This window comes from Ascaphus truei, chromosome 11, assembly GCF_040206685.1.
Source record: "Ascaphus truei isolate aAscTru1 chromosome 11, aAscTru1.hap1, whole genome shotgun sequence".
In the NCBI taxonomy this organism is placed as follows: domain Eukaryota; kingdom Metazoa; phylum Chordata; class Amphibia; order Anura; family Ascaphidae; genus Ascaphus; species Ascaphus truei.
Window position 1 is genome coordinate 37,066,286 of NC_134493.1, and position 10,411 is coordinate 37,076,696.

General features: G+C 51.3%; 1 protein-coding gene across 1 annotated transcript in view; it reads right to left on the reverse strand.

Annotated features, from left to right (window-relative positions):
* Positions 1-517: 517 nt before the first annotated feature.
* DCTN5 (dynactin subunit 5) overlaps positions 518-10,411 on the reverse strand; it is a 12,980-nt gene continuing 3,086 nt past the window's right edge. Inside the window, exons 2-6 of the mRNA XM_075565655.1 lie at positions 7,125-7,193; positions 4,456-4,574; positions 3,190-3,301; positions 2,668-2,770; positions 518-936 (exon numbers count right to left, since the gene is read on the reverse strand). Of these exons, the coding sequence (XP_075421770.1) occupies positions 839-936; positions 2,668-2,770; positions 3,190-3,301; positions 4,456-4,574; positions 7,125-7,193 (501 nt within the window). The 3' untranslated portion in view covers positions 518-838. The remainder of the gene's footprint in view (positions 937-2,667; positions 2,771-3,189; positions 3,302-4,455; positions 4,575-7,124; positions 7,194-10,411) is intronic.

Here is a 10,411-nt window from a genome sequence, read left to right on the forward strand (position 1 = left end):
AAGCAGTTGTTTGCAGCGGGTTAGCGTTCCCGATCTCTTCCGAGAGTGGGGGCCATGTTCCCATGGATTGGTTTCTCAGAACCATATTCCTGGAAACCGCTTTACAACACCAAGCGGACATGACCTAAGAGGGACGCGTGGTCCATTGTTTCTGTCCATCGCATGCTCAGAAGACACAGACAGGACCCATAGTTGACAAACGCTACATCTACTCAAAACTCCTTGAATGGCAGTTTCCGTGTGGTGTTGCCTGATCGGCACTATCTTATCCTCCCGGCGTAATGACAAAGAGACACACAGAGGCTGCAACTTCACCGTTCTCATTTCTCCACCAGCTGAGTGTATTTGATACTACTAGGTGATAAATAAAGCGCATGATATATTGCTATAATTTTGTAGGAGGATAAATGGGAGAGACTTAGAATTAGGAGGGGGGGAGAGGGGGTTGTGCATGAAGGTAAGGAGACAAGAGTTTATACAGCTTATGTTACAGGACACAAAAGATCAAACAGGCAAAACCCCCAAATATTTGTTTAATAACTAGTGCTAAAGTAACTCCATGCCGGAGGCCCATGAAGCGTTGCAAATGAGTGCCCTAAAGGCTCCTCTGCGCTCAACGGAATGATTAAAGCAATGCCAACAGTAATGTCCACTGTTATAAGAGCTGGAACGCTTAGTGTCACCGACAAGGGATAAGGGATAAGGACCTAGACAGGGCTTTAATAAATATAGCGTTGCAGAGAGATAGCCAGAGCCAAGTTTACATATTGTAAGACAATGGGATAAGGGCTGCATAAAATATATATATATTAAAAAAACAAAACATGGTAAACTGTCTCTAAATCTGTGTCAGGGGTAAGAACTTTTGATAGTAACTCTTGGTCACGTCAATCATGAGTTCTTGAGAGCATTCTGGGAGTTCGCCTGAGAAGAGACCTAAAGAAAGGGAGAGAAAAATAAATAGAAGTCACCTGCTGATGTTTACCATGACCCCTTCTCTGCCAGACCGGCCAGTACTGCAATGCAGTGATGTACCTGGTCCAAAAAATGACCGGGTAACTGGTACTCGCAAAAAAAAATAAAAATTCCCAGACGGGGTCATTTTCACTTACCTGCAGCTGGCGGCGGAGGGCAAGGAGGACCACGGCGACATCCTGGTGGCTGTGGGACCAGCGGAAGACATCCTTCAGGCGGTGGCAGCAGAGGACGTTATTCTTCCGCCGGTGGTAGCAGCGGAAGATAGCCTTCACAGCCGGTGCCAGTGGGAGCAGAGGAACACATGACCCGGAGCAGGAGCATTACTATTGGACAGCCGGGGAGGAGGGTGACTTCTGACATCCGGTGCAGCTCCTCCCCGGCTGTCCAATAGTAAAGCTCCTGCTCTGTTCACATGTTCCTCTGCTCCCATCTGAAGGATGTCTTCTGCTGCTCCCATCGCCACCAGGATGTCACCATGGTCCTCCTCACCCTCAGCCGCCGGCTGCAGGTAAGTCTTCTGCTGCTCTGCTCCTGCCGTTCTCCAAGAGGAGGCCCGAGGGAGCAGAGCAGAACGGAATTACTCGGCACCAGGTCCCAGCGTCCTGGGCCAGTTCGGGGTAATTTCCGAGCACTTTAAATATGGCCGGGTACCGGGTAATTTCCGGGTAACCGGTACATCACTACTGCAATGCACTGCAAGCTCCTCGGCAGAGAAAGTGTTAATAGAAGAGGCGTGTCCTCTTGCGAGGCGCCACATCTATTGCCACAAACTATAGTATCTAAAACAAAACTCCCATTATTATTGGGCAGACACGATACATTTACTGCCTAAGGCCACGGCCATAGTAAGAGCTACGGCGCGAGCGACATTGCTCGCGCCGAAAACAAAAGACAGGAAGGCAATGCGCACGGCCATAGAGCACACGTGCACAAGATCGGCGAGGCGGCCGATGCGTGGCGAGACAACATGTTTTTGATTTTGCCGCGCATCGGCCAGGTCATGTGGGCGGTTCCACCAATGAGGGCGCAGGGCACATATTTTCTTAAAAGTCTATTCAAAGAGAAACTACCAATGTGATGAGCACGTACCAGCCTTTTACATGGTCACTGACAGCCCCCGTCCTAAATCTGACCTCAAACCACAGAGATAGCAAACCAAAAAAAGTAGTCAAGTTAAATATGGTGTCCAAGCACTGCCATCTACTGCACTTACCCACCATCAAGACCAAGCATTGCCATCTACTGCACTTACCCACCCATCAAGACCAAGCACTGCCATCTACTGCACTTACCCACCCATCAAGGCCAGGCACTGCCATCTACTGCACTTACCCACCATCAAGGCCAGGCACTGCCATCTACTGCACATATTCCCTCATCTGCCGTCTCTGCAAGTTTGCCAACATACCACTTGGATTGTAAGCTCCCTGGGGCAGGGATATCCTTTCCTATTGTCTGACTTTGTTTGTTGCACTTATTACATTATAATTCCCTGTACTGTATGGTCACTTTTGTAAAGCACAGAGTACACTGTGGGCGCTATATAAAGATATACATACAACATATTTGGTGTGTTTTTGTTTAGACGGACTTTGCTGCCCTATTACGCTAGGCTTCTAAACGAGAGCACACGCTTTTTGTTTTTACTTTTGTATAAATCCCTCATTGTTCTTCTGACTCTGAACTCACCAGGGCAGCCTGAGAAGACGGTGAAAGGGGGGACCACGGTTTCAGGGGGTAACACAGTGTTGTCCAGGATCTTGCAGCAATCCTTTAACACACACCGGCGGCCCTGTAATGGGAAAGGGGGTGTGAGCCGCTGCAGGAAGCAAGAATCAGTGATTTCAGAAGCAATTTGGGATTAATGTGACGGGAGGAAACGGGGTAGATTCAACTCGACAACAGGTCTGGTATAAAGAGGAAAAATACATGTATACTCCTGCAGTAACCCATATACCAGGGGTGGCCAACTCCAGTCCTCACAGGTCAGGTTTTCAGGATATCCCTGCTTCAGCACAGGTGGCTCAATCAGATGCTCAGTCATCGACTGAGCCTCTGATTGTGCCACCCGTGCTGGGACTGGGACTGATTGAGCAGGGATATCCTGAAAACCTGACCCGTTGGTGGCCCTTGGACTGGAGCTGGCCACCCTTGCCACACACCCCCAATTCCCCCGACACACCCGCTCCTCCCCGTGTGTTTGATACTCACAATGACACAGTTCTTCCCTATGTGCACATAGGATCCAATTTGCGCTGCATTAACCACGCAATCCTCTTCTATAAAGACGTGGTCACCGATGTGTAGGGGGAAAAAAGCCACCCTATGGGAGGCAAAACGGAGAGGGTGAGGGGCGGCGGGCACGGAAACCCACTGACCCTGTGACCGAGCGGCTCTGGGCTTCACTTAACCCCATAACTGCCAGGGCACCTTGCAACACATTGTCTCCCAGTATGAGAAGTGTAAATCGATGCCACGTGTGTCCGGTATGACATGGGAGAAGTGGGCCACGTGCATTACACAGCCGTGTTTACCCCCCCGGTGTAAATAGACGACACAGATTTTCGCTGGACAAAAAGGTCCTTTTTTTTGGGGGGGGGTGGACCAAATTGATTTTCTGTATCTTAAAACATTTGTGTGTTTTAATGAGGGCATGCTGAAGGCGGCAGGGTCTCTGCATCACAGAAAGAAACCCAGAGCCTTGCAACACACCCCGCTTCAGCTCTTGCATAAATAACCATCATTCAAAAGGCAGCAGCAATTTCTGCAATTAAGTCCAAATCTGAAAGCACTGATAACAACATCACGTAACGGGAATATTGGGGCAGCGTTTAACGGGCGGGCACAAAGAAACGGAAAGAGGGAAAACTGCTTATCAACTCCAGTCCTCAAGACCCCCAGCAAGTCAGGTTTTCTGGATATCCCTGCTTCAGCACAGGCGGCTCAATCAGTGGCTCAGTACCTGTGCTGAAGCAGGGATATCCTGAAAACCTGACCTGTTGGGGGAGATGGGGGGGGGGGGGGGGGGGTGTCTTGAGGACTGGAGTTGAGAATCCCCGTGCTAGATAAAACTTTTTACAAATGGCAACTTTGGACAAAGTACAGAATTTATAGAAAAATAAACATTTCATTTTTTTGTTTGTTAATATCTATCTAGAAATTACAATATGCATTTCATTTTTCCTCTGTAAATCTGTCCCATTTTATGATTAAAGCAGACAGATGATATTTCATGACAATAAGCATAAAAAGGGTTTGTGAAGAGGACGCATCAACAAAGCGTGTGTCTTTTATTCACTATCATGGATTGTGCCGTGAAAGATAGATGCAAATTAAAACATTTTTTTTAGATGATTACTAAATAAACAATGTACGTTTCTACCACACAATCAAACAGTAGTTGCATGTAACCTTGCATGTTGCATGTATGTTGGTGATGTGGGTGATGTGGGTGTCTCTAACCTCACGGAGTCTCACCCTTTGCTGAACTTCTTAAACGGAGGCCTGATTACACTTCGGCTTTTGACGACACAGTGACGACCCACTCGGACGTTTGCCAGGTCTCCTCGGATAATGCAATCATTCATAATGATCGTCTGCAGAGGGAGAGGGGACACATTGCAACCTCGCAGCAGACAAACCCCCGAAACGTTGTGGCTAGATCTGCTCCGTCTGCCTGACAGTTCATTTTACCGCTACGTGAACAAGGACCATCTGTAAATCCCAACATACCTGGGCTATGTGCAATCCGAAAATACTGTCCGTACTGTCCTAATCCCACCTTACACATAAATCAGCTCTCAGTACAACTAAAAAACAAAATACAAACTGGCGCCTAAAATGTCCAAAGACAGTCTATATGAAGTCCAAATGGAATGGAGTGCAAAGAACTGCTTCAATTCTTGTACTTCCAAAGAAGTAGATGTGTCCACGGCCAGATGTCACGTGATATGTGGAATACAAGTAGAAAAACAAATCATAGTGCAAACTGCTACTCAAATAGACATACAACACGAACACTATACAAACAATTACACAACGATTAACAGATGAAAGCAAGGCTGACTAATAAAAGAGCTAATTTAATAGAACAATGAATTTAAAATAATAAATAGGAACAAATAGCAGGCAACTGGTCCGGTTGGTTTAAAACCGGAATCCTACTCACAAAAACTTGAATATAAGCGCAGTGAATTGTAGTCAATGGGAGGTAACAGCTTGTCCTCCAGTGGCGTCGGGCTGATCTGGGAACCACTCCGACGCTGTCGCACTTCCTGGATCGATTGTCCGTTGCTTGGGGTGCGCCTTGGAGGAAAGGACCTCTTCCTGCTGCTACAAAGCAATGCACGTAGCCACGTAGCCTGTGTGAGTTCGTGGTGAAAGCTCATGAACTATAACCCTAAGCGTTTCATGCGCATGCGCACTTCATCAGGGGAGAACCCCGGATCAGCCTGACGCCACTGGAGGACAAGCTGTTACCTCCCATTGACTACAATTCACTGCGCTTATACTCAAGTTTTTGTGAATAGGATTCCGGTTTTAAACCAACCGGACCAGTTGCCTGCTATTTGTTCCTATTTATTATTTTAAATTCATTGTTGTATTAAATTAGCTCTTTTATTAGTCAGCCTTGCTTTCATTTGTTAATCGTTGTGTAATTATTGTTTGTATAGTGTTCGTGTTGTATGTCTATTTGAGTAGCAGTTTGCACTATGATTTGTTTTTCTGCTTGTATTCCACATATCACGTGACATCTGGCCGTGGACACATCTACATCTTTGGAAGTACAAGAATTGAAGCAGTTCTTTGCACTCCATCCCATTTGGACTTCATATAGACTGTCTTTGGACATTTTAGGCGCCGGTTTGTATTTTGTTTTTTTTTTGTGATTTAACTGTGTTTTTGGGTCAGTAATTCCTGGCAGCCTTGCCTTATTATTATAAGGATTTTCAAGTGTATTCTAAATTGTTTTGCACTATATATTTATTGTTTAGCTTTTAGCGCTAATTGCACCAATTATTTTTCTTTTCTCAGTACAACTGCTTATCATTGAGGAAGAAGCAGCTCCCACCCCCTAAAAGTGATGCCTAAAGCAGAACAGTATAAAGAAACACTTTAGTCGAACGTTACTGGTCCATATGGTGTAGTGGAGAGTTCTGGGAGCTAGACCTGGTGTCTGTCTGGAAAGAAGGCTTGTGAGCTATAGAAAGCTTGAGTATAGTTATACTATATACTTTGTTCATCAAAGCAGCATATATATAGTGTTAGTATCTTACCCCCTGAGCATGTCCTGCACTTTACATTTAATTTTTTTTATATATATATATATTTTTTCTAGTGTTAAAAAACCATTATAACCGTAATCTCTGGCTTCTGAGGTTACCATTGTAACCTTTGCACTGCACCAGAGAGCGCTTCATTTTAACCTACCTGACACTTAATACATGTATATTTCCTGAACAAAACATCGAGATTCATTTTTTTCCCCAAAAAAGCTTTGGAAAATACAAGCGGAGACCTAAAGTAAGTTAATTGCAAAAACACGGCTATGAAAAAGATATTTAAAAAAATAACTATTCAAATATTTTTTTTCCCTTTAATTCAACTGCTCTAGACATTGGGTGCTCACCTCCAGTCCTCAAGACACCCCCCAGCCACCTGTGCTGAAGCTGGGGTGTCCTTACAACCTGACCTGTTGGGGGGGGGGGGGTCTTGAGGACTAGAGTTGATAACCCTGCACTAGACATCCAACTGGTTACTGTAATAGTGTTACACGCAACGCCTCCCTATTCTTCCCCTTATAACCAGCTACATTTCTGCAGCCAGTAAAATGAGAAGAGATTCAGAAACCTTCACAGCTGTTTCCAAAAGGTAATGTCAGAGTCATGTTCTGTTCAATGAACGGTATTATTTTGTATCTGACTATTTTCACTATAAACATTTACTGATAGTGAATACGTGTCACAGAGATGGGCGAGGTGCTACATCACACTGCCGCTTCCAAATCCCAACATGTATTTTCTTACAACGCTGGATTCCTTATTCTTGCATGTAAGCCAGGGCTGAATTCTCTTTAGAGCAGGTGCAAATGACATATATTTCCTATGTTATCAGTGCGAGCACACACAGCACACAATAACACCAACCTTTCCATTCAGGACAATGTTCTGACTCCCGCACAGAACGGACTGCCTGCTCACTTTATTTCCAGACGCCTGCGGGTGGGACACAAAGGTATCAGAACCTGTCTGTCTGTCACTCCAACAGGAAGACAAGGACTTAAAACTATAATATGAACTACGGAACAAACTAGCGCACACAGATATTATTCAGAAGGTTTGTGATCTTGCTAAATAATGTTCACATCATCCTTTGTGATTAGCCCCATTGCACCTCATTTAACTTACAGTATGTACATGTTTCCCAGACTCTGAAAATACTACAAGGATACATATTCCAAACAATCAGAATTTTAATTTGAGAACAAGCCTTCAATTATGCACATGTATACATATCTATCTATATCTATATCTATATTTATATACACACACACACACACACACACACACATCCTAATATAAACAATATACGCACAAACATATTAGGTTGAATATATATTACACACTAGCTGAGAGACCCGGCGTTGCCCGGGATGTAAATGCGTAATAGGTAGTATTATTTATAAATCGTGGCACAATAGGTGACTGTTTGTTGTAAAGGTTGGATAATAATATTGAAAAGAAAGATGGAAGAAAATGTAATACGATGTTGTATAAAAATGGTTTATTGTAACCACACCACAGTACAATGTATATTTTGGTGGCATAAGTGATGTAAAAATCTGAGTCGTGTGTCCTGCTAGGGTGTGAGGCGGCAGGTGGCGCGTGGGTTGTGAGTGCTGTGTGCGAGTGGGGGTCCTGCTAGGGTGTGAGGCGGCGGGTGGTGCGTGGGTTGTGAGTGCTGTCTGTGAGTGGGGGTCCTGCAAGGGTGTGAGGCGGCGGCTGGCGCGTGGGTTGTGAGTGCTGTCTGTGAGTGGGGGTCCTGCTAGGGTGTGAGGCGGTGGGTCAGTGATGTCGGTGCGTAGGGGCGGGAGGCAGCAGGTGTGTGTGGCGGCAGGTATGTGTCGAGTGTGGCGGGTGTCTGTTGAGTGCGTGCAGCGGCTGTGAGGCGGTGGGTGAAAGGCAGAGGCGGCCGGAGTAAGGGCGGGTGAAAGGCAGAGGCGGGGGTGGGGAGGCGGTAAGGCGGGCATGAAGGCGAAGGGCGGCGGGAAGGGGAGGAGGGGGTGGAGGAGGGGGGCAAGGGGTGGAGGAGGGGGGCAAGGGGTGGAGGAGGGGGGCAAGGGGTGGAGGAGGGGGGAAGGGTTAGAGGAGGGGGGGGAAGGGTTAGAGGAGGGGGGGGGAAGGGTTAGAGGAGGGGGGGGGAAGGGTTAGAGGAGGGGGGGGGGAAGGGTTAGAGGAGGGGGGGAAGGGTTAGAGGAGGGGGGGGGGAAGGGTTAGAGGAGGGGGGGAAGGGTTAGAGGAGGGGGGGAAGGGTTAGAGGAGGGGGGGGAAGGGTTAGAGGAGGGGGTGGAAGTGTGGGAGGGGGTGGGAGGGGAAAGGGGAAAAAGAGGTGGAGGGGGGGGAAGAGGAGCGGAGGGTGGAAAGGGGAGCGGAGGGGGGGTGAAGGGGAGCGGAGGGGGGGAAGGGGAGCGGATGGGGGGAAGGGGAGCGGGGGGGGGGGAAGGGGAGAAGTGGTGGGAAGGGGGAGGAGGGGGGAGGTGGTGGAAAGGGGGAGAAGGGAGGTGGTGGAAAGGGGGAGAAGGGGGGAGGTGGTGAGAAGGGGGAGAAGGGGGAGGTGGTGGGAAGGGGGGAGGTGGTGGGAAGGAGGAGGAGGGGGAAGGTGGTGGAAAGGGAGAGATGGGGGGATGTGGTGGGAAGGGGGAGGAGGGGGAAGGTGGTGGGAAGGGGGAGGAGGGGGAAGGTGGTGGGAAGGGGGGAGGTGGTGGGAAGGGGGGGAGGGTGGAGGTGGTGGGAAGGGGTGGAGGTGGTGGGAAGGGGGGGAGGTGGTGGGAAGGGGGGGAGGTGGTGGGAAGGGGGGGAGGTGGTGGAAAGGGGGGGGAGGTGGTGGGAAGGGGGGGAGGGGTGAGGTGGTGGGAAGGGGGAGGCGGAGGGAAGGCGGGGGGTGGGAGGCGGTGGGAAGGCGGGGGGTGGGAGGAGGTGGGAAGGCGGGGGGTGGGAGGAGGTGGGAAGGCGGGGGGTGGGAGGCGGTGGGAAGGGGGGGAGGGAGGCGGTGGGAAGGGGGGGAGGGAGGCGGTGGGAAGGGGGGGTGGGAGGCGGTGGGAAGGGGGGGTGGGAGGCGGTGGGAAGGGGGGGTGGGAGGCGGTGGGAAGGGGGGGTGGGAGGCGGTGGGAGGCGGTGGGAAGGGGGGGTGGGAGGCGGTGGGAAGGGGGGGTGGGAGGCGGTGGGAAGGGGGGGTGGGAGGCGGTGGGAAGGGGGGGTGGGAGGCGGTGGGAAGGGGGGGGAGGCGGTGGGAAGGGGGGGTGGGAGGCGGTGGGAAGGGGGGGTGGGAGGCGGTGGGAAGGGGGGGTGGGAGGCGGTGGGAAGGGGGGGTGGGAAGGGGTGGGAAGGGGGGGTGGGAAGGGGTGGGAAGGGGGGGTGGGAAGGGGTGGGAAGGGGGGGTGGGAAGGGGTGGGGGGAGGCGGTGGGAAGGGGTGGGGGGAGGCGGTGGGAAGGGGTGGGGGGAGGCGGTGGGAAGGGGGGCTGGGAGGCGGTGGGAAGGGGGGGGGAGGCGGTGGGAAGGGGGGGAAGGGGGAGGCGGTGGGAAGGGGGGGGAGGCGGTGGGAAGGTGGAGGGAAGGGGGGGGAGGCGGTGGGAAGGGGGGGTGGAGGGGAGGTGAAGGGGGGGTGTAGGGGAGGTGAAGGTGGGGGGGTGTAGGGGAGGTGAAGGTGGGGGGGTGGAGGGGAGGTGAAGGTAGGTGAAGGGGGGGTGGAGGGGAGGTGAAGGGGGGGGAGTGGAAGGGAGGTGAAGGGGGGGGTGGAAGGGAGGTGAAGGGGGGGTGGAGGGGAGGTGAAGGGGGGGTGGAGGGGAGGTGAAGGGGGGGGAGTGGAAGGGAGGTGAAGGGGGGGGGTGGAAGGGAGGGTGGAAGGGAGGTGAAGGGGGGGGGTGGAGGGGAGGTGAAGGGGGGTGGAGGGGAGGTGAAGGGGGGGGGGTGGAGGGGAGGTGAAGGGGGGGGGGTGGAGGGGAGGTGAAGGGGGGAGGTGAAGGGGGGGGGGGGTGGAGGGGAGGTGAAGGGGGGGGGTGGAGGGGAGGTGAAGGGGGGGGTGGAGGGGAGGTGAAGGGGGGGTGGAGGGGGGGAGGTGAAGGGGGGTGGAAGGGAGAAGTGGAGTGAGGGGAGGTGAAAGGGGGTGATGGGGGTGAGGGGAGGTGAAGGCCGCTCACTCACCAGTCCGGCAGGT